We start from the raw sequence: 20,113 nt of genomic DNA, 5'->3' as shown, positions 1-20,113 counted from the left end.
ATGCCGAGGAGCTGATCCCAAAATTTAGTGGTCGAGATCAAACTGTCACCGCATCAAGATGGGTCCAAGAGGTGGAGGAGAACGCTGAGATCTTTGGTTGGTCACCATTACACCAACTTATTGTGGGACGCAGATCCCTCATTGGAACAGCGGCACTCTGGTTGCGGTCTGAGAAGCCATTCAGGTCGTGGGACGAGTTGAAAACTGGTTTACTCAAAGAGTTCCCGGATTCGTTAGACGTAAAGACAGTCCACGAAATGATGAGTGCGAGAAAGAAGGCAAATAGTGAGAGCTGTACTGATTACCTACTTGTCATGAAGGAGTTGGGAAGGCGCGGGAAAATGCCCGACTACGTCGCAATAAAATACATCATAGACGGCATTGTTGACGTAGAAACCAATAAAATCATGCTGTACGGTGCAACTACATACGGCGAGCTGAAAGAGAAACTGAAAGTATACGAGACAGTAAAGGCGAAAATGGTGGATGAACGACGTAGACCCTCCAGTAGCAGCACGACGGCACCAGGTAACTACAATAAGACGACAAGACCAAGATGTTTCAACTGTGGAGGAAGCAATCATATTTCGGCTCAATGTTTTCACAAGGAAAAAGGAGTTAAGTGTTTCCGGTGTAATGAGTTTGGACACAGATCTAGTGAATGTTCAAAACCTGCAAATCATCAACAAGTGACCAGTGAAAATTCCAAATGGCAGTCAGACAATCGTCAGCAACGTCATGCTAGTCCGAAACGAGCGATGTTCACGGAAACACCCGAACGATACAATGTTGCCAACATGACGCAATCAACAACTGACTGGAGATCGAGACCGAACGTAGAACGAAACGCAGAACTGACAGATGACACTTCTGCCAACTTGATGGTATCGGACGTAAACAACAAAAGTGTGAAAACATCGAGGCCGCTAAAAGAAGTTCAATTTGTTGACAACAACGCGATAACTACGTCGGGTCTTATTGATACGGGCAGCGAGGTGAACCTTATGACGGAAGACGTGTACAAAACTATCGGCTCCCCAAAATACGACGACGGAAGATGTTTGACGTTGAGTGGACTCGGACGGACCGAGGTTGTCCCGTTGGGAAAAGTGATTCTGTCAATGAAGATAGACAATGACTGTTTCAAAAATGTGTTATTTTATGTAGTTAATAATAGTTGTTTGCCATATAGTGTCATTTTAGGTCAGGAATTTTTACAAAGAGTGTGGTTGGTTATGAAAGACGGATGTGTGAAATTATTACCGAAAGACGATGAATGGATGAAGCAAATTGATGTGTTTACGTGTGAATTGGGTGATGTTCCAGGTTTTGTGGGTGACAGTCAATTTAAGGAACAGTTGACTGAATTAGTGGAAACTTACCAACCACTACAGGTGAAGGAGGCTCCCATTGAACTCAAAATAGTGCTTAAAGACGACATCCCTGTTGCACAGCGCCCAAGACGAGTGTCTCTCAGAGAACAGCAGGTAGTGGAGGATCAAGTTGAAGAATGGCTGGCTAAGAACATCATTCGGGTAAGTCATTCCGAATATGCTAGTCCACTGGTCCTTGTCAAGAAGAAGGATGGAAGCATAAGGGTATGTGTCGACTATAGACTCATTAACAAAAAAATGGTAAAAGATGAATATCCATTGCCAATAATAGAAGATTTAATTGATAAGGTACAGGCTGCAAAATATTTTAGTGTCTTAGACTTAGAAACTGGATTTTTTCACCTGAAAGTTGCTGAAGGGTCTATAAAGTACACATCTTTCGTAACTCATCACGGACAATATGAATTTTTGCGTGCTCCTTTTGGTTTGATGAATTGTCCTAAATATTTCATGAGATTTGTGACTATAATCTTCCAGGAGCTGATTGCACGAGGTATAGTTATGATATTTATCGATGACATTTTGATTCCAGCGCAAAATAAAGAGCAGGCTTTGGAAAGATTGAAGGAAGTGCTCAAAGTAGCTTCCGAGTACGGTCTGAAGTTCAAATGGAGTAAAGCCAAGCTGATGTGTCGTGAAGTTGAGTATCTGGGGCACATGATCAGAGATGGTTAGGTACGCCCGTCTCCAGATAAGGTAGATGCTGTGGTAAAGTATCCTGAACCTAGCACACTTAAGCAGCTTCACAGTTTCATAGGATTAACATCCTACTTTCGGAAATACATAGAAAACTATGCAATAATTGCAAAGCCGTTGACAGATTTGTTGAAGAAGAATAGTAACTTCACATTTGATGATGAACATAGGAGAGCATTTACTATGTTGAAGGAGAAAATGGTAAGCTCACCTGTCCTAAAGATCTATAATCCAAAACTTCCAACAGAGTTGCATACAGATGCCTCGAGTGCAGCATTTGCAGCAATATTAATGCAGAAGCACGAAGATGGCCTACATCCAGTTCATTATATGAGTAAGCGAACTACAGATGCTGAAAGTAAGTACAGCAGTTATGAATTAGAGGCTCTTGCGATTGTTCAAGGCGTCAAGAAGTTCCGGCATTACCTGTATGGGATTAAGTTCAAAATCATAACAGATTGCCAAGCATTTGAGTTAACACTGAAAAAGAAGGATTTGACAACTCGAGTTGCAAGGTGGGTTCTATTATTAGATGAGTATGATTATGAGGTTGAACACCGATCAGGACATAAGATGAGACATGCGGATGCACTTAGTCGAAATCCATGCACAGTAGCTGTGGTAAGTGATTTTCATGATCAATTAAGACGAGCTCAGGCTAATGATGAAAGTTTGAAAGCAATCATGGAAATATTGAAAGAAAAACCATATGAAGATTACATTTTGGATCAAAACTTGTTGTACAAGGGATTGCAAAGATGTTTAGTAATACCTAGAGGAATGGAAAACGATGTTATTAGGAGAGTACATGAGAATGGTCATTTTTCAAAGAGGAAAATGATTGAATTATTGTCTAAAGATTATTTTATTCCCAACCTTGATAAAAAGATTGAACAGTTCATACTGAATTGTATTCCATGCTTGCTAGCAACCAGAAAATCAGGTAAACAAGAAGGTTGGCTGAATTGCATTGAGAAAGCGAGTATTCCAATGCATACTTTACATTGTGATCATATAGGTCCTCTATGTGAAACAAAAAAGATGTATAATTACATTTTGACAGTGGTTGATGCTTTTACTAAGTTTGTGTGGTTATTTCCTACCAAGAGTACAACCAGCAAAGAGACTATTGATAAACTTCTAATTTTGCAGCAGACTTTTGGAAATCCTACACGTTATATAACAGATAAAGGTACAGCATTCACTAGCGGCGATTTCAAGGAGTATTGTGAAACTGAAAATATACAACATGTCACAATCACCACAGGTGTACCCCGTGGAAATGGGCAGGTGGAAAGGATTCATAGAATTCTTATATCTGTACTAACTAAACTTTGAGAGGGGTGTCAGTTCGAGTTACCTCCACGTAAAACTGGGTTGTTACTGAATCCACTCTGACATGTCGGAAGGGATATAGTAGCGCCTGTTGCGGTTCATCCTGGGCAACGTCAGATAGTGCTGCATTGAAATCTCATAATGGGATCTCAATGACGCGGTACCTGGCGGCCGAAGACTCGATACCCAATCTAAGGTGTTATCCGTACCGTGCCGAGAGATGCGTGGCTGAGGGGGAGCTCAGTCGCTAACGGTGGGCCCTCGATACCAGGCGACCTCGAGGTGTATATAGCCTTACTCCGGCATGCGGGGCTCTGCTGGAGTGGACCTACTTTCCCTAGCTACTCGTGGGACCAACATGAATAAATGCTCTCCCAAAAAAAGTAACGGTAACCTGGAAGACCTATGCCAGGAACTTATGCCACTGATAGAAGGAGTAGAACAACCGACCCAAATATCAGAGCAACTCAGTATGGAGACAGAGGAATCCATTAGCACGGCAGAAAGGGCTGCTTGCGGCTCACACTCGCTGACTGATGAATACACCGCCTCCAAACCCACTGGCAGGAAAATGTCAAGTGCGGCAAAAAAGCGCTTCGGAGCTCTGAGGCAGCTGGGAGTGGAGCCGAATATGGCTTCAACACTGGCGGTCAAGAGCTTCGCTGAGCTGAAGCAGATGGGGTACAAGTTTAAGGCCTCGCAACCTGAATCTGGGCGCAAACCGGTAAAACGGGTTCGCTCGGAGGAGGAATCGCCAAAGGGACATATTACCAAAGTCCCAAAGGTGAGTGAGACCTTAAACACCTCAACCACCGTAGCCTACAGCGAGGCCGTACGCTCAATCCGGGTCGGCATAAAAGACTCCAAGTCCTTGATGACTAACACACAACTGGAGTCGCTGCGCAATACCATCCTGCAAAGCATTGCCAAATCCGGAAGGGGCGAAGGGCCTAAATTCGTGGGCTGCTCCTTTAAGCCAGGCTGGCTCCTCATCACGTGTGAGGACGAGCGCTCAAAAACCTGGCTTGAGAATATAGTCCCCCCCCTCAAACCGTGGCCGGAAGCAAGCCTCGTTCTCTTGAGCGAGTCTGAAATCCGAAAACCTAATGTGGGGGTGGTATATATTCCTATCTCTGAAGCCAGCAGCGCAACGCGGGCCTTAGAATTCTTCGGTGCTCAGAATGAGGGTCTGAACACCGAGCACTGGAAGGTCCTCAATACGAAGGTTGACAAGGGAGGTCTAACTCTGACCGTATCCCTAGACGACCACTCGTTTGAGGCCCTGAAGATGATGGACCTAAAGGCCAACATTGGCTTCAAAAAGGTCCAGTTCAGAATTAAGGGCCCCATACAGGACTCCAAACCCTCCGCTGAACCCCCGACCACCGCCGCAACCACCACCACCTCTACCCCCGTACCCGCATCCTTAACCACCCCCCCTGAGGGTACCGTGCAGGTCCGCACAGGACCACAACGGGTCAACCCTCCTTCCACCCCCTCAACCTCCACTTCCACACTCCCAAACGGGGGAAGGGGAACGCGGTTTCCCCCCAACAGGGGGACCACAAGGGGCGCACATCCGCCCAGAGGAAGGGGGCAGCACAGAGGACCGTACCGAGGGCGGCGGGGCACACAAGGGCGCCGCGGCTCCCAAACACAATAGTCCCCACCAACCTCAACGCCCAAAGGGGATGGCGATACTACAGGCCAACCTACACCACGCTATCGCAGCCTCTGCGGTCATAGAAAAGATCTTCAGCGAAGGTGGCCTGGACATCGCCCTCATTCAAGAACCATGGATAAACGCCGACTCTATGGTAGCCGGTCTGAACAACGCTGGTAAGATTCTTGTATGCGAAAAAGGCCGCAAACCTAGGGCTTGTATCGTGTTTAACAAAAATACTAACTTCTTACCTGTTCCAGAACTTTGCAGCGAAGATACTGTCACCGCGTACGTAGAAGTCAAAGGGCCGAACAGGTCCAAAGTACTCTTCTGCTCGGCATATCTTCCTGGAGATAAGCAAGATCCCACTGAAGAACTGACTAACGTCCTGGAATACTCTAGAAGACAAAAGTCGGAACTGATAGTGGGATGCGATGCTAACGCCCACCATACCATCTGGGGAAGCTCGGATACCAACATGAGAGGTGAGTTACTATCCGATTTTCTTCTATCTAACTGTCTACAGGTGCTGAACAATGGCCACACGCCAACATTCGTAACAAAAACCAGACAGGAAGTAATAGATATAACATTCGCAACAGAAAATGTGTCAAAATGTATAACAAAATGGCACGTCAGCAGCGAGAACTCAATGTCTGATCATAGACATATACGTTTTGATATTTCAGGGCTGGTAGAAGCTCAATATCCAAGAGTAAGGAATCCAAAAGACACCTCCTGGGATATGTATATAACCCTGCTCAGTGAGAATCTAAAGGATATACCCAAAACTATCAAAACACCGGACTCTCTTAATGCCGCGGTCAAAATGCTCAATAATGGCATAATCAATGCCTACGAACGAAGCTGCCCCGAAAAAGAAGTAAAATCTAACAAATCACCAATGTGGTGGAACAAGAAGCTAGAAAAGCTCAGAGCCATCACACGTCGTATATTCAACCGTGCCAAACCGTGCGACTGGGACAAGTACGGAAAGGCCCTAACAGAATATAACAAACAAATCAGAAAAGCCAAAAGAGCCTCTTGGCGACGCTTCTGTGAAGAAATTGCACAAACTAACAAAGGAGCAAGAATTCACAAAATCCTCGCTAAGACCCCAAACAACTATCTTGGACTACTAAAGAAGCCAGATAACTCATTTACGAACACCGAGATGGAGACTCTGGATCTCCTTAGGTCTTCACACTTTCCGGGTTCGTACCAAATCAATACACAAAGCAATACCCAAAGGAATGATGAACTCCATAGGGCTAAATGCTCAGACTGGAATAAGGCCTCCAATATCTTTAGGCCTAACCAGATTAGATGGGCTTTGGAAAAGTTTAAACCATTTAAATCAGCGGGAGAAGATGGCATCTTTCCTGCTCTTCTACAAAAAGGTAATAACTTACTTCTCCCGCATCTGGTAAAAATATTCAGAGCAAGTTACGCCTGGGGTATTATACCAGAACCATGGAATTGGGTCAAAGTTCGTTTTATACCCAAAACGGGGAAAAGGGACTACTCACAACCCAAATCCTTCAGACCCATAAGTCTAACATCCTTCCTGATGAAGGCCATGGAAAGGATATTAGACCAGCACATTAGAGCCAAATACTTAGTGAAAAGACCACTAAGCATCAACCAACATGCATACCAAAAGGGAAAATCTACTGAAACAGCCCTGCTCGATCTGGTCGATAAGGTGCAAAAATCCCTAGAGGATAAGCAAACGGCCCTATGTGCTTTTCTCGATGTTGAAGGTGCATTTGACAACACCCCTATAGAAACCATTCTAAAAGGAATGGAGGCAAAAGGGATTGATATAAGCACCATCAGATGGGTAAAAAACATGCTCTCCAACCGAGTAGTAAACATAACCCTCAATGCTGCAAAGCTTGAATTTCTTGCCACAAGAGGATGTCCACAAGGAGGCGTACTATCCCCACTTTTATGGACACTAGCAGTAGATCAACTTCTTGCTAAGATGGCAGAAAAAGACTATGATACTCAAGGCTATGCTGATGACCTAGTGGTTATCATCAGAGGTCCCTGCCTGAGCACAATTTCAAGTCTAATGCAAGGCGCTCTCAACACCATAAGTAGGTGGTGTAGAGAAAACGAATTATCTATTAATGCGGATAAAACAGTGATAATACCATTCACGAGGAAGAGAAAACTGGAAAAACTGGTAAATCTGAAATTAAACGGAAAAACTCTTCCTTTCTCAAGCGAAACCAAGTATCTAGGGGTAACTTTTGACCAAAAGCTTACTTGGAATTCGCACCTAAACAACATCATTCAAAAAGCCAAAATGGCTCTGTGGAGTTGTTGTCGAATGGCAGGGTCAAGATGGGGACTAAAACCCGCAATCGCCCTATGGCTGTACACAGCGGTCGTGAGACCGATAATAACCTATGCCTCTGCCGTCTGGTGCAGCAAGGTCAACCAAATGACAACAATACAGAAATTGAGCAGCCTACAACGGCTAGCCTGCATCACAGCAACCGGAGCACTATCAACGACACCAGGGGCTGCATTAAATGCTCTGCTTGATCTTATACCACTGCATATGCATGTGCAAAAAGAAGCCAAGCAGAGCACATATAGAATCTGCACCCGCACGAAAGTCAGATGGGCTTCTCAAAATCTGATAAGACTCAAGGAATCAGTACTTGAAAACAAACTTCTGTGCATGCCCAGTGACGACATGCATACGGAATGTAACTTCACCAAACTATATTCCGTAAACATACCTCCTAGAGACAAATGGCTAGAAGGCCAAATGTCATTTAAGGAAGGTAGTCACGTCTGGTACACGGACGGATCCAAAAAGGAAAATAATGTAGGTTGCGGGATCTACGGAGAGAGGCCTAAGCTCAAAGTTAGCCTAAACATGGGGACTGAAGCCTCAATCTTCCAAGCCGAGGTCTTTGCCATAAACAAATGTGCAGAAATAAACTTGGAAAGGAAGCTCCAGGATCAACACATCTACATCAACTCAGACAGCCAAGCAGCACTGCTGGCCTTAACATCCTTCGAATACACGTCAAAATTGGTGCAAACATGCACCGAGACACTGAATGCACTGGGAAATACCAACAAAGTAACGCTTACATGGGTACCAGGACATTCGAATATAGAAGGAAACGAAGTAGCAGATGAACTCGCCAGAGATGGAGCCGATAACCCTCAAATCGGCGTAGAACCGTTCTGTGGCATTACCAAACAACGAGCCACCACGCTACTAACCGCCCTCTGCAAACAAGAGGCTATTGAGTGGTGGAAGTCTACATCGGGACAAAAACACTCAAAAGCACTCATTCAGGGATATAGCAATAAAGTAACTAAAGAACTGCTAAAGTTCAAAAGATACAAAGCCTGTGCAGTGACTAGAATACTGACCGGCCACTGCAAACTAAACAAACATAAATCGAACATGAACATGACCGAGGAAACTCTGTGCAGATTCTGCCATACAGAAGAAGAAACGGCCATGCATGTTCTTTGCTCATGCTTCCCGCTTATGAGCAAAAGAAGTATCCATCTCGGGCGACACATCATGCACCCGGATGAGATAGCAGATATCACGCTCCAAAGAATCTGGAAATTTATAGACTCAACGGGACTAAGCAGTGAACTTTAAAGACAAGGGCTGCCACAATAGATCAAACCTGGTCGAGTTGGCGCAAATAAAGGCCCAAAAACCAATAATAATAATAAATAACTAAACTTTGCATTTCAGAACCGATGGCGTGGTATAAGCATGTGAGCAGAGTGCAGAGAGCACTTAATAGTACATTCCAGCGTAGTATTGGAACCACCCCGTTTGAATTGTTGGTTGGAACCAGAATGAAGAACAAGGAGGACTTTGAGCTCTATGATATATTGGCACAAGAATCTCAATGCTGTTTTATGCAAGAAAGGGATGATCTAAGGAAATCAGCTAAAGAATGCATACTAAAAATACAAGAAGAAAATAGGAGAACTTTTAACAGAAAGCGTAAGGAGAGCATCAAATATAAAGCAGGTGATCTTGTGGTAATAAAAAGAACACAGTTTGGGGTGGGAATGAAATTGAGACCCAAGTTTTTAGGTCCATATCAAGTAGTGAAAGCTACAGGTACAGATCGGTACCAGGTAGAGAAGGTAACCGACTCTACCGAAGGACCCAGAGTAACCACCACCTCATGTGATCATATGAAGAGATGGCCAGCAGGTAAGAAAGATGATGAATGAATGGATTTAGAGTTCTTAGTTAAGTTAATATGATATTTTTAAGTTGTGTTTGAATGGGAAGAATAAAAGACTAAAGTAGTTTGATATTATTTATTTAATTTGGTAAACAACATAAGTGTTTATTTGTAATTTTGTAACAAGTATTTAAGGGTTGTACCAGTGTTAAGATGTGTTATTATTACATTGTTATAAGAACTGTGTTGCAAAGTAGTCTTGTGTAATGTTCAAGCTAGTAAAGTATTTCAAAGGATTAAATGATTATAAGAATTGTATTAAACAAGATTAGTTATAAGATGCTTTAATGTAAAATTTTGAAATGAAACAGTCCGAGGGCAGACTGTACGCAGGATGGCCGAGTGTGGGAGTGTGAAACGGAACGCAAGGGAGTGAGTGAGAGGGAACGAATGAGTGAAGGAGTAAGAAAGACGTGAGTTAAAAGACAAGACGATTTGTATTAAGACGGTTAAGATATTCCTATTTTTTGTGGTTTTTATCCTGGAGAAAATACAAATAAAGCTGAAGAAATACACTCTGAATTTCAATTCCTACATGTATTATGAATAGTTGAAATCTTTGGAGAAAATAATGAACTTTTATATCAGATTTTGCCTTTTATACAGGGTGTTAGGTAAATGGGTATATGAGCCGACACTAGCCCATGTTAACATGGGCATATAAATGGTATGGTGAAGTCAGAAATTTGATATCTATATTTAATTTTTTAAATTTTCATAAATAAATTTTATAAAATCCGATTTGTATGAACATTTAAATAATTAAAATGAAGATATCAATTTTCTGACTTCACCATACCATTTATATGACCATGTTAACATGGGATAGTGTTGGCTCATATACCTATTTACCTAACACCCTGTATAAAGCAAAGCCTCTTTAATAGGTACAAGAAATCAAACTTCAGGAGCTTAAAGTTGACAAAGAGACTGCGCCCTAGAAATCAAATAGGTACTCATTAATAAACGTCGCGTTAAGACCCGTGTCTTACTACTTTAGTTCAAATACAGGAGCTTCAAATCTGTAGTTGGAAAGTATTTATAATTGATTCATCCTCCATAGTTAAGTATCTGAACATTGAACAACCAATATTCAAAACTATACTTCAAACTCGAAGTAATAAATGTTATACCACCAAGAGTGTAAAGGCCAGTGTCCATTCAACATTGTCAGCAGCTTTCCAAAGCCAGCAAATGGCAGATTCCTGCTTAAGAATATTGTGCACAATGCAAATTTTCTGCATTATACCGTGAATGCACCGTGGCGTCGTTAGCCGCTGCTCTTGTGTGCACTGCACACCGCTTGCCAATGTGGGAATATTTCCACTCTTGTAAACTATGCTTTATAATGGGCTGGGTATTCTGCTATGTTGGTTGCTAGCTAGTGCCTACAACTTTGCGTGTGCTGGCATATAACTACATAATATGTGTGGTAAAAAAAAATGAAAGTTTTACATTTACCTAGATATTTTATTAAAGAGGACAAGACACTAATTACTACTATTGATTAGTTACCGACAGTGTGATGGTTGGAATGAAATAATGATGACAGACAAGGGTATCAAGTACGTAGGGAGATTTAGAATGTCATTAAGTACCAAAGGAAAAAAAATAAAAAAATCTTTGGACAATTTCACACAGCTCCAGGTAGCCCCTAAATGACATTAATATTGATTGATGTCATTATTACAGATACCTCCACCTAGTATTATATTATCTGTGCCTCTACTTATTTACATAAATAATTATTTACTAACTTATTTAATTATTTATTTACTTATTTGAGAGTACAGTATTTTTTCCCGTTATCTATTTGCCTTAAAACAAGCTCTTTTCCGTTTAAGTTTAGGTCATTTTTAAATGGCAGCGATTACTTATTTATTTAGCTAATTTAATAAGGCATCGTGGAAAAAACCCCTAACCAACCACATTCCAAAACCATTACCCTCCACGTCCTCAAACTCACACACACAAAAGGCCGTGAAATAAAAACACGGTAGTGAGACATTACAATAAATTTCCCGTGACGAGTCTCCCGTCGGTGAGTGATAAAACTTTCGTCACGCGTGCGAGTAGGGCTGACAGTTTGGGCAGTTCACACCACGCTCGGACCGCGGTGCGAGTCTGAATTTTTAGCGTAGCGTTTTAGTGTACCGTAGGTATTATTTTGTTTGTTAATGGATTATTTTCTACATCACTTTTAAAAAAGATTTTGTAAAAATAATTTTAACCTGTCTAATAACTTTCATTAGGATATTTTTTTAAGTTATTAAGTATAAAGCCCATAATATGTTGGAATACCTATTTGGAATTCAACTAGACTTATACTTGAATATCTTGAGGTTTATTCTCGACTAGCTGTGCCCGCGACTTCGTACGCGTAAAAACCCGTTTTCGTAACATTTTTCATTATTGCTCTGCTTCTATTGATCGTAGCGTGATGTTGTATAGTCTACAGCCTTCCTCGATAAATGGGCTATCTAACACTGAAATAATTTTTCAAATCGGTTCAGTAGTTCCGGAGATTAGCGCGTTCAAATAAACAAACAAACAAACTCTTCAGCTTTATAATATTAGTATAAATTTAAAATTTAGATGCAATCTTTTTAAACAGTCCTCTAAGTACCTACAGAAATTCGTGAAATCACATTACCCTTTTTCTGTCGTTTAAATACTCATTTATCTAGCTTTATCCATCGCCTTTTTCATCTTAATCTACTTCATATGTAGGTACGTGCTATAACACGACATCACGTTCGCACCAAGATCTTTTATTTGTTGACAGCCCTATATTGCAAGACTTGATTTATGCTGCTAACACAGTACAATGTGAGTATCAAGCTTGGCTAAAAGTAAAGATTTCAGTGGTTACAACTTAAAAGTATACGCATTTCAAATATTATTTTTTTATCCACAACGAGGAAGCTCTTGACCTGTATCTCGCCTGATGGTAAGTGATGATCAGGCCGAAGGTGGAAGCGAGCTTCACCCGGAATCCTCAACCACGGAGGAACTGGCTATCTTATCTCTAACTGCCGGAACACAACAATGCTGTTAACATTGTTGTTATGGCGACAGGCTTAGGTAAGATGGTGGTAGCTAGCCAGGCGGACTTAGAACAAGCCCTACCACCAACCAAACCGAACAGAAAAATTTGCCCCCACTGGGAATCGAACCTGGGACCTCTGCGTCTGAAGCAGGTGGTCTTACCACTAGACCACAGAGGCGGTTCTATGTAAAATTCTATGTAACAAAAAATAGGTTAGGTAGTCGATTTCAACGTTACAAGCTTTAAATTACATAGAAAGTTCGTAGAAATATGAATAATCATGATAATTAATGTGATAATTAATTCTAACCTAATATTAAGGAGAGCGTATAGGACGTTGGTACTATGACGACTTTATAACGGACTAGTGGCCGCCCGCGACTTCGTACGCGTGGATCCCGTTTTACTCCCTTAGGGGTGGAGTTTCGTAAAATCCTTGCTTAGCGGATGCCTTCGTCATAACATCTACCTGCATGCCAAATTTCAGCCCGATCCGTCCAGTGGTTTGGGCTGTGCGTTGATAGATCACTATGTCAGTCAGTCACCATAATATCTCTGTTTATGATCATCCGTTATTTTTATTTATTCAATGGGAGTAGTGATCGAACTTTAAGGGCGTGATCTATGGGAAAATTTTATCAATAAAGAGACCTCTTCACAGCGGTCGCATAGCGCTCCCCCTCAGGGATCATAAGACCGCCGGCGGTCATGTCGGCGACAATGCACCTACAACCTAATCCGACTCATTTAATCGGACTTACACACTATTTATACAAATTCATTTATTTCACAGAAATACACGTCTATTAGATGTTTGTTATACATATTAAATTTTGTTTGTCACAGTGTTTCTTGCCATGACTGGCATGTGACATATTTAAATTAAAAATACATAAAAGTTTATTCCGGGTACAAAATTCAAATTTCTAGTAAGTCACACCTATGTTACACTTGTCAACCAACTAATATAATATACGTTGTCAACAAATGTTCCACACATCAACACTCCGCTTCAACGAATATGTCATCCTGTCCTAACTCTGGCCGCGGGGGAGTTGGTAACGTGTGAATCCGGCTCGAAGGACCAAAAGGCGTGAAATGTGCGCGTTTTGCGAAACATTTTGCTGTTTCTTAATTTGTCTGGATATATTGTGTAACCAGACCTTTGTTCCATGTGGGTAAATTTAATTTCTGGAGTCAAAAAGTCTAGTCAAAAAGTATGTAATATTATATTATATCGTTTTCCTGGAATCTATTTAGTTTATTTTCGTACGTAATCGTTTCTTTAAACGATTTCATCCCTTTAGAGTTAAGGTACTTATTTTATAAAAAAAAAAAGGTTTAGGGTTCCTATGTGCTCTAAGCTATTATTATTCATAATGATGTAGGCTCCATGGGCGTCGACAGAACAAACTTTTTTAGATACTTCAATTAAATTGTATTTTAAAAAGCAATAAAATACCAAAGACGTTAATTATCCAGCAACTTCAAATACTTGTCTAACAAAAGCACAACTGAACTTGAAACGCTCAAAGCTAAGAGGTTTCCAAGAAAAACTGGCTGGGAAGCTTTTTGTCTAACTATTCTAGACTGGAACTTGGCTGTCTGCGCTTCAGTCTGAACTTTCAGATCTTTAAAAGCGGTTGGATCGAACGGACTGCCTGAAACTACTCTAAAAGGTATGCTTTGAAAGTGGTAACTAAACATTCTAGAATATCCTTCTTAATTAACTATTTGTGTCATATATAAATGTGGTGCTTTTTAAGGTATTTTAAAGAAAGAAACATAATAACAACTCTATGACAGGACTGGTAATTTGTTGGCGCTATTGAATGTAACATTTCTTTTATTTACGCGAAAAACTGAATCCGAAAAATGTTGGTATTTGAACTTTCAATACGGAAAAACACAATATATCTTGGACCATGCATTTTCTGTAGTAAAAACAGAAATTTTAATTTAACCCTTAATTTGGCAGACTCATTATTTATCAAAAAATAAAAACACATCGTCAGATTTATGTTCTTAGGGTTATTTATAGGTCAGAAAAAAATATATAAAAAATCAGAACTTCACCAAATAGAAAAAAAACTATGTTCATCCCAATGAACACTGCCAAATATATGGAGAATTTTAACTGTTCATTGGGGTGAACATTGCCAATTTAGGGTAGCGGCATTAAATTAAAACAATTATTCATATAAAAAGTAAAATTTATATTATTAAATGCTTTTTGGTGCACAAAATAGTAAGAAAGTAACTATTACCATAGAATTTTGTATGATCGTTGAGGTAAAACAATGTTTATTTTTTTTTAAAGAAAAAAATCATAATTTTTTGTTTATGTAACTTAAAAGTGGACAAGTCGCACTAAATAATAAAAAAACAGCTCCCACATTTATAAAGTATATTCTTCAGGGTTTAAATAAAAAAGTAAAAATGATTTTAATCAAAAATATTCTTTTGAACTACAAACTTTGAATCTACAAACAACCGCAAAATAAAATATGTAATTATTGTGCATGAAAATTTAGAAAACAATTATGTCCACTTTTACCAGTAACAAAACATTATTCTGATATTACATTTCATGCAATATACTGTATCAAGCTGCCAACAACTCAAACAAAATAAAAAATAACTCTAAATAAAGAAATTAGTCCACTGAAATAAAATTAAGCAAAAATAAACGTTTCATAGCCTATTTGACAATGTTCACTGGGATGAACAATCAAAGATTATTAGTAATCTGGCAATGTTCACTGGGATGAACACTCGAGTTTCACCTGGTATAACATGGCTTATTTATTAAATGAGCATTGTAAATCAATCAAGTTATTAAGCATGGACACTATGCAATACGTTAAAACCACTGTCATTACTCAATTATAATAAAAAACATGTAAAGCTTGAATAAACACTTTGACACTAAAGCCTGGTCTTCACTACGCCGGCATTTTAGCTAAAATGTAACACTTTCAGACTGTGGCTAGCACATAAAAATATTTTTCTACCAAAGCTTAAGTATATTTTCTAGTGAAAAAAAAAAACTTACCAGAAATGAAGACGTATGCACTCGGCATATTATTTTTTTCAATTTAATGTTCATCCCAGTGAACAAAATCAAATGAAGGGTTAAACCCGGTTCAACATCAACGTCCTTCCACCACATTACAATGTGTAATCAAAAAAGTATGCAGCAGGTTTACTTCATTCTTCAAATCATTTTGACTAATCCTAAATTCTTTAGAAATTTCCATCGATGTAAACAAACACTTCTGCACACAATTACACTATAATACTCACGTTTTCTTAATATCATACACATTATTTCACAAGCTCATGAAACCAACTTTATTCTCATGATGAAACAAATATGAAATCTAACATTGAAAACAAAATATTTTAACAAAATATTTGGATGGTGAAAATTTGTGCTTCATTTTAAAATGTCAAATCGACATTTGACGTTTAAATTTAGGTAATATCTCTGGAAAATCTGTAAGTCATAGACAATATTCATAGATAATAATCTGTAAATTTAATCGATTTTATTTCAAATATTCAAGTATTCAATTATTTCAATTACCAATTACTTTGATAAATAATATTAATTTAAAATAAAATATAAACGAGGTTATATTCAACAATGTATTTTTTCTTCATTGAATGCAACAACACACTTTTCGAAGAAGTCTGAATTCAGCTTTATTATACAGACGAGTGTCACATAAAAAAGGCCTTTCGACCACTTTTCGACTGGTTTACGATTTTATTGTGCACTTTGTCTAGACCCACAGTATAATTTAAATTATCCTACTTCCTACTAATATTATAAATGCGAAAGTTTGGATGTATGGATGTCTGGATGTTTGTTACTCTTTCACGCAAAAACTACTGAACGGATTTTAATGAGACTTTACAGTATTATTGTTTATAACCCAGAATAACATAAGGGAGAGTCCGGTAATTTGGACCAGTTTTTTTCAATCCCATTTTACACATAGTTTTCTTTTGTTTTTGCTAATGTTCATGGTATATACTAAAAGATAAATTATTCAACTTACTATTTCATAGGTATTAATCAACATGATTGTTGTATATTTAGCACAAATCAACAAAATGCGAGTTCAGAGCATCGGTCCAATTTAGCCAACCGGTTCGATAATTTGTACCACAGGGTTACTAAATTGGATTTCAATAAATTTCAAGCCTATAAAAAAACTATGGCAAAATATTATACGATACATTCTTCACAAATTAGGTAACGAAAAGGAACAGTAGTTAATAACATAGACAATCGATATTGTTTTACACGTTATCACGATTTTGAGTAAAAGTTTTGTAATTCCAATTATCGTAACGCACACTTGTACCTAAACTACTTTGCCAGTCCTTTGCTTTCATTTATTGTTAGTCAATCATAACTACGCTATTATAACTTCAAAATATGATTAACTAAAAAAAATTCAAAATCCTTTGGTAAAGTTCCATACAACTTGATGTGGTACAATTTAGCCGACTAGGTGATAGTGCTTTTAAAAAATCGGTAAAAAATAAAGCTTATAAATACCGAAAAATGTTTCAAATAATTGTAACCCACACTAATTTACGCTTCTAAATAATATATTAGAAACACCCTGTGATTAAATTTAACAAAATTACAAACTAAACATGCATTGTCAAAAGTTACTTGAAAACAATGAAAAAATACTTTTCAAAATAAAACACAAGTGTTAGTTGTCACGGCAAAAATCATATGGCCGATATTAATTGAATTAATATATAATAGTCCTAAGACAAAATTATGTATGTAAACCCCTTTGCTTGAATTTGTGTCTGTCTTGTTGGTTGTCCTAATTAAATAAATAAAAATAAAATAAAATTTAGTTGTGTATCGCTGAGTGTTGCAATTACAGACATTCAATAAATACTTTACGAAATATGAGGGTGGTACAATTTACCCGGCGGTACAATATACCGAACTCTCCATAGGCTATAAATTATAACGATATGTGACAAACTAAATTTCACGCGGGTGAAGCCGCGGGCAAAAGCTAGTACCTATTTCCTAAACAAATAAAAATTGGAAAATTAAATTTTCATTGATTAAGAAGATCCTATTTTGACGATCACATTACTGATCTCAACATCAATCAGAAGAGGGATTGATCTTAATAATTAAGTATACAAACGATCTTTGAAAATCTAATAATCGTCTGTTGCAGTCCGTAAATGACATTTACAGAATTTCGAATAACGAGAGATTTTGTCGCATCACTAGTAGATCAACTGACATAGACTAAAAATTCGTCAATGTCAGTTGGCCATATTTGTTTACATTTAGGGAAATTTCTAAAGAACTAAGGTATAGCTTAGTGATTTTCGTACCGGACCACGAAGCGTGCAGATTTCTAGAGTGACATTGACATTAACTTACAACTGACAGCAGCTAACGATACCGACATTTTAACATTTAGGCTGAGTTGCGCCATATTATTTTAACTTACCTACTTAAAAGCACCGGTTATCGTTAACAGTAACCGTTAAAGTTAGGCAACTCAGCCATAGATTTTTTACAATTAACAGTATGTAGGTTGCTTCCCAAATTAGTCTGGGCAGCGTGAAGAGTGTAGGCCAAACTTCCATTTTTGTCTCTGGAAAATTAGAGAGGGTCATACTTCTGCAGTGGAAACCAGATTAACTGATGATGATATGCTTAGGCGGTAGAAACAACCGATTTTAACGAAGCCTTGCCACGAACGTAAGCCGTGTGGTGACGGCAGAGTAGAATACATTTGTCACCAACCCCTACTCTTCCCGCGGGAGTCGTAAGAGGCGACTTAGGGACTACACATCAAACAGAGAATGGGCAGCAGCGCTCTCTGAAAAACATCAATCTTTTAAACTGCGATCTCCAACCCGCCTGCCAAGCGTGGAGATTATGACAAAACCCTCCACTATAGTGGAGGAGGCTCATAGTCCAGCAGTGGACTGTAAAGGGCTGTTGATGATAACGAAGCCTACTGCATCCTCTTTAGTTGTATCACCTGGCATGTTTTTTACTTATAAAACTGTAAAATTGAATCGGACCGAATTAAATTGGGTAGCCAGGGCGATTACGAATGCACACACCCAATCCTGGATCAGGATTATTTGTATTCAGGAATTCAATGATTGGCCAGGGAACACTGGATTGAGGTGGAGGAATTTATTTAAATAAAACTGTAAGACCTGATAGTAATGTTTTTGAATATGAGCGAAAGATAGGGGTCAGTTTTTTTGGAGGCTACTTCGCTCTAATTAGCAATTTCGAAACAGAATCTGTTACGATTGTTATTTTGTCTATGTTACAATACAATGTTTCATTGCAATGTAGAGTGAGAATCTAAGGTAATGGATTTGATCCATGTGTTCAACACATTGTAAATTAACTTTACATGTTATTTTGGATATTAGAAGCTTGAATCATCCTATAGGCCGACTGACCAAGTCTGAGTTAAAGAATTTAGTCATTGTTACAAGTAATTTCGTTTATTTGAAAGTCCTCTACAAAACACATCAAGGCTTACTTTTATCTACGTATGTAATACAGACCCTTTACATGCCTCTAATAGAAGTAAAGAGTCTGACAAAGTAAGTAGGTAAGTATGAAATCAGTTCAGTCCAATAAAGCGACATCTGGTGAATGGACACTTTCTGCCCTCATTATGTTTGGCCCTTTTAGGCCTTCATTACGTCTACATTATCTACCATCTGGTTCTCGACTTATTTAATAACGAATATCTAACGTGTACTGTAATAGTTATTTATCTATTTGCCTCTATACTGAGAGGCCACTGGTCTATACTGAGAGGCCACGTGAACAATTGTCATCACTGGTAACACACCCTGACTATAGGCTTTCGTCTTTAGGCACTGAGGTATTTTTGACGAAACATCTTTCGTCAAAAACCTCCGTATAGATTCCCGAACCCTGCCCAGCCGAGTTGGATTCGAAGATTGACCTACTATTTAGTACTTGTTAATTTAGTGTTGGTTATAATCTTAATTTAAAAATTAATTGCCTCATGCAGGAATCAAACTCACTATTTGCCACTTGCCGGGTGACTGCTCTAATCACCGAGTTTCGGGGATATTAAGTAATCCCGTTTCATTTCAAATAGTTTCAAGGCCGCATCCTGTATTTTATAGATTTGTATTTTCATAAATTTATTGATATTATAGTCACGTCTATCGTTATGCATGTTTTTCCCGTTTACTCACATAGTATTATAAGATTCCTTCACCACTCAAAATGGCGTAACTCATAAAAAGGAATTAACATAGCAAATAGATTTTCCTTCGGAAACAGCGGACCCTGCAACATTAATGTCCAGAACAGGACAGTACGAGCTATATTTGCTGACGAATCGGGTGGCTGCGACTGCTCATCAATAATTCGGAGGTCTGCGATGGCGATTCTTTCGGTTATTTGGACGTGTTATTTTTAGGCACATCGAGCTTTACGGTGACGTTTGTGAAGGATTAAAATCGTGTGATATTCAATAAATTGTCATGTAATGCTTCTGATGCTAGTGACTCTACAATTTATTTTATGTAGGTATAAAATTACAATGATCCTTTTTCTTCTGCTAATCGCGTAAATTAGAAGAAGATTCGTATACGAACATTAGCGAACTAATTTGGACATAATAAACTGCATTATCTGGAAGAAGTTAGA

The 20,113-nt window shown here is 38.9% G+C and overlaps 2 protein-coding genes across 3 annotated transcripts; both read left to right on the top strand.

Annotated features, from left to right (window-relative positions):
- The first annotated feature begins 534 nt into the window (after positions 1-534).
- Positions 535-9,423, top strand: LOC135081029 (uncharacterized). 2 transcript variants are annotated; one of them, XR_010259104.1, is made up of 3 exons: positions 535-1,535; positions 1,927-2,291; positions 8,834-9,423. XR_010259104.1 is itself a non-coding variant. In XM_063975748.1 (2 exons), exons 1-2 carry the CDS (start codon positions 759-761, stop codon positions 1,957-1,959), a joined length of 810 nt encoding a protein of 269 aa, XP_063831818.1. In that variant the 5' UTR covers positions 535-758; the 3' UTR covers positions 1,960-2,333. The 2 variants fall into 2 exon arrangements, 1 of the variants encoding a protein (XP_063831818.1); XM_063975748.1 differs by lacking the exon at positions 8,834-9,423 and having other exon boundaries at positions 1,927-2,333.
- Positions 3,784-8,807, top strand: LOC135081366 (uncharacterized). Its single transcript, XM_063976085.1, has 3 exons — positions 3,784-4,870; positions 4,959-5,264; positions 5,349-8,807. The coding sequence occupies exons 1-3, from the start codon at positions 3,784-3,786 to the stop codon at positions 8,732-8,734; spliced, it is 4,779 nt and encodes a 1,592-aa protein (XP_063832155.1). The 3' UTR covers positions 8,735-8,807.
- Positions 9,424-20,113: the final 10,690 nt, after the last annotated feature.

The sequence above is a fragment of the Ostrinia nubilalis genome, chromosome 19 (genome assembly GCF_963855985.1).
Source record: "Ostrinia nubilalis chromosome 19, ilOstNubi1.1, whole genome shotgun sequence".
NCBI lineage: Eukaryota > Metazoa > Arthropoda > Insecta > Lepidoptera > Crambidae > Ostrinia > Ostrinia nubilalis.
The sequence above is the reverse complement of the archived record's forward strand: the minus strand, read 5'-3'. Positions and strand labels throughout refer to the sequence as shown.

Bases quoted from the DNA above. Each gene is read 5' to 3' on its own strand.
- LOC135081029 (XM_063975748.1), top strand. From the start codon at position 759: ATGTTCACGGAAACACCCGAACGATACAATGTTGCCAACATGACGCAA. The intron at 1,536-1,926 runs GTAAGTCATTCC...TTTTGATTCCAG, and splicing joins TGGCTAAGAACATCATTCGG to CGCAAAATAAAGAGCAGGCT.
- LOC135081366 (XM_063976085.1), top strand. From the start codon at position 3,784: ATGAATAAATGCTCTCCCAAAAAAAGTAACGGTAACCTGGAAGACCTA. The intron at 4,871-4,958 runs GTACCGTGCAGG...AAACGGGGGAAG, and splicing joins CTTAACCACCCCCCCTGAGG to GGGAACGCGGTTTCCCCCCA. The intron at 5,265-5,348 runs GTAAGATTCTTG...TACCTGTTCCAG, and splicing joins AGCCGGTCTGAACAACGCTG to AACTTTGCAGCGAAGATACT.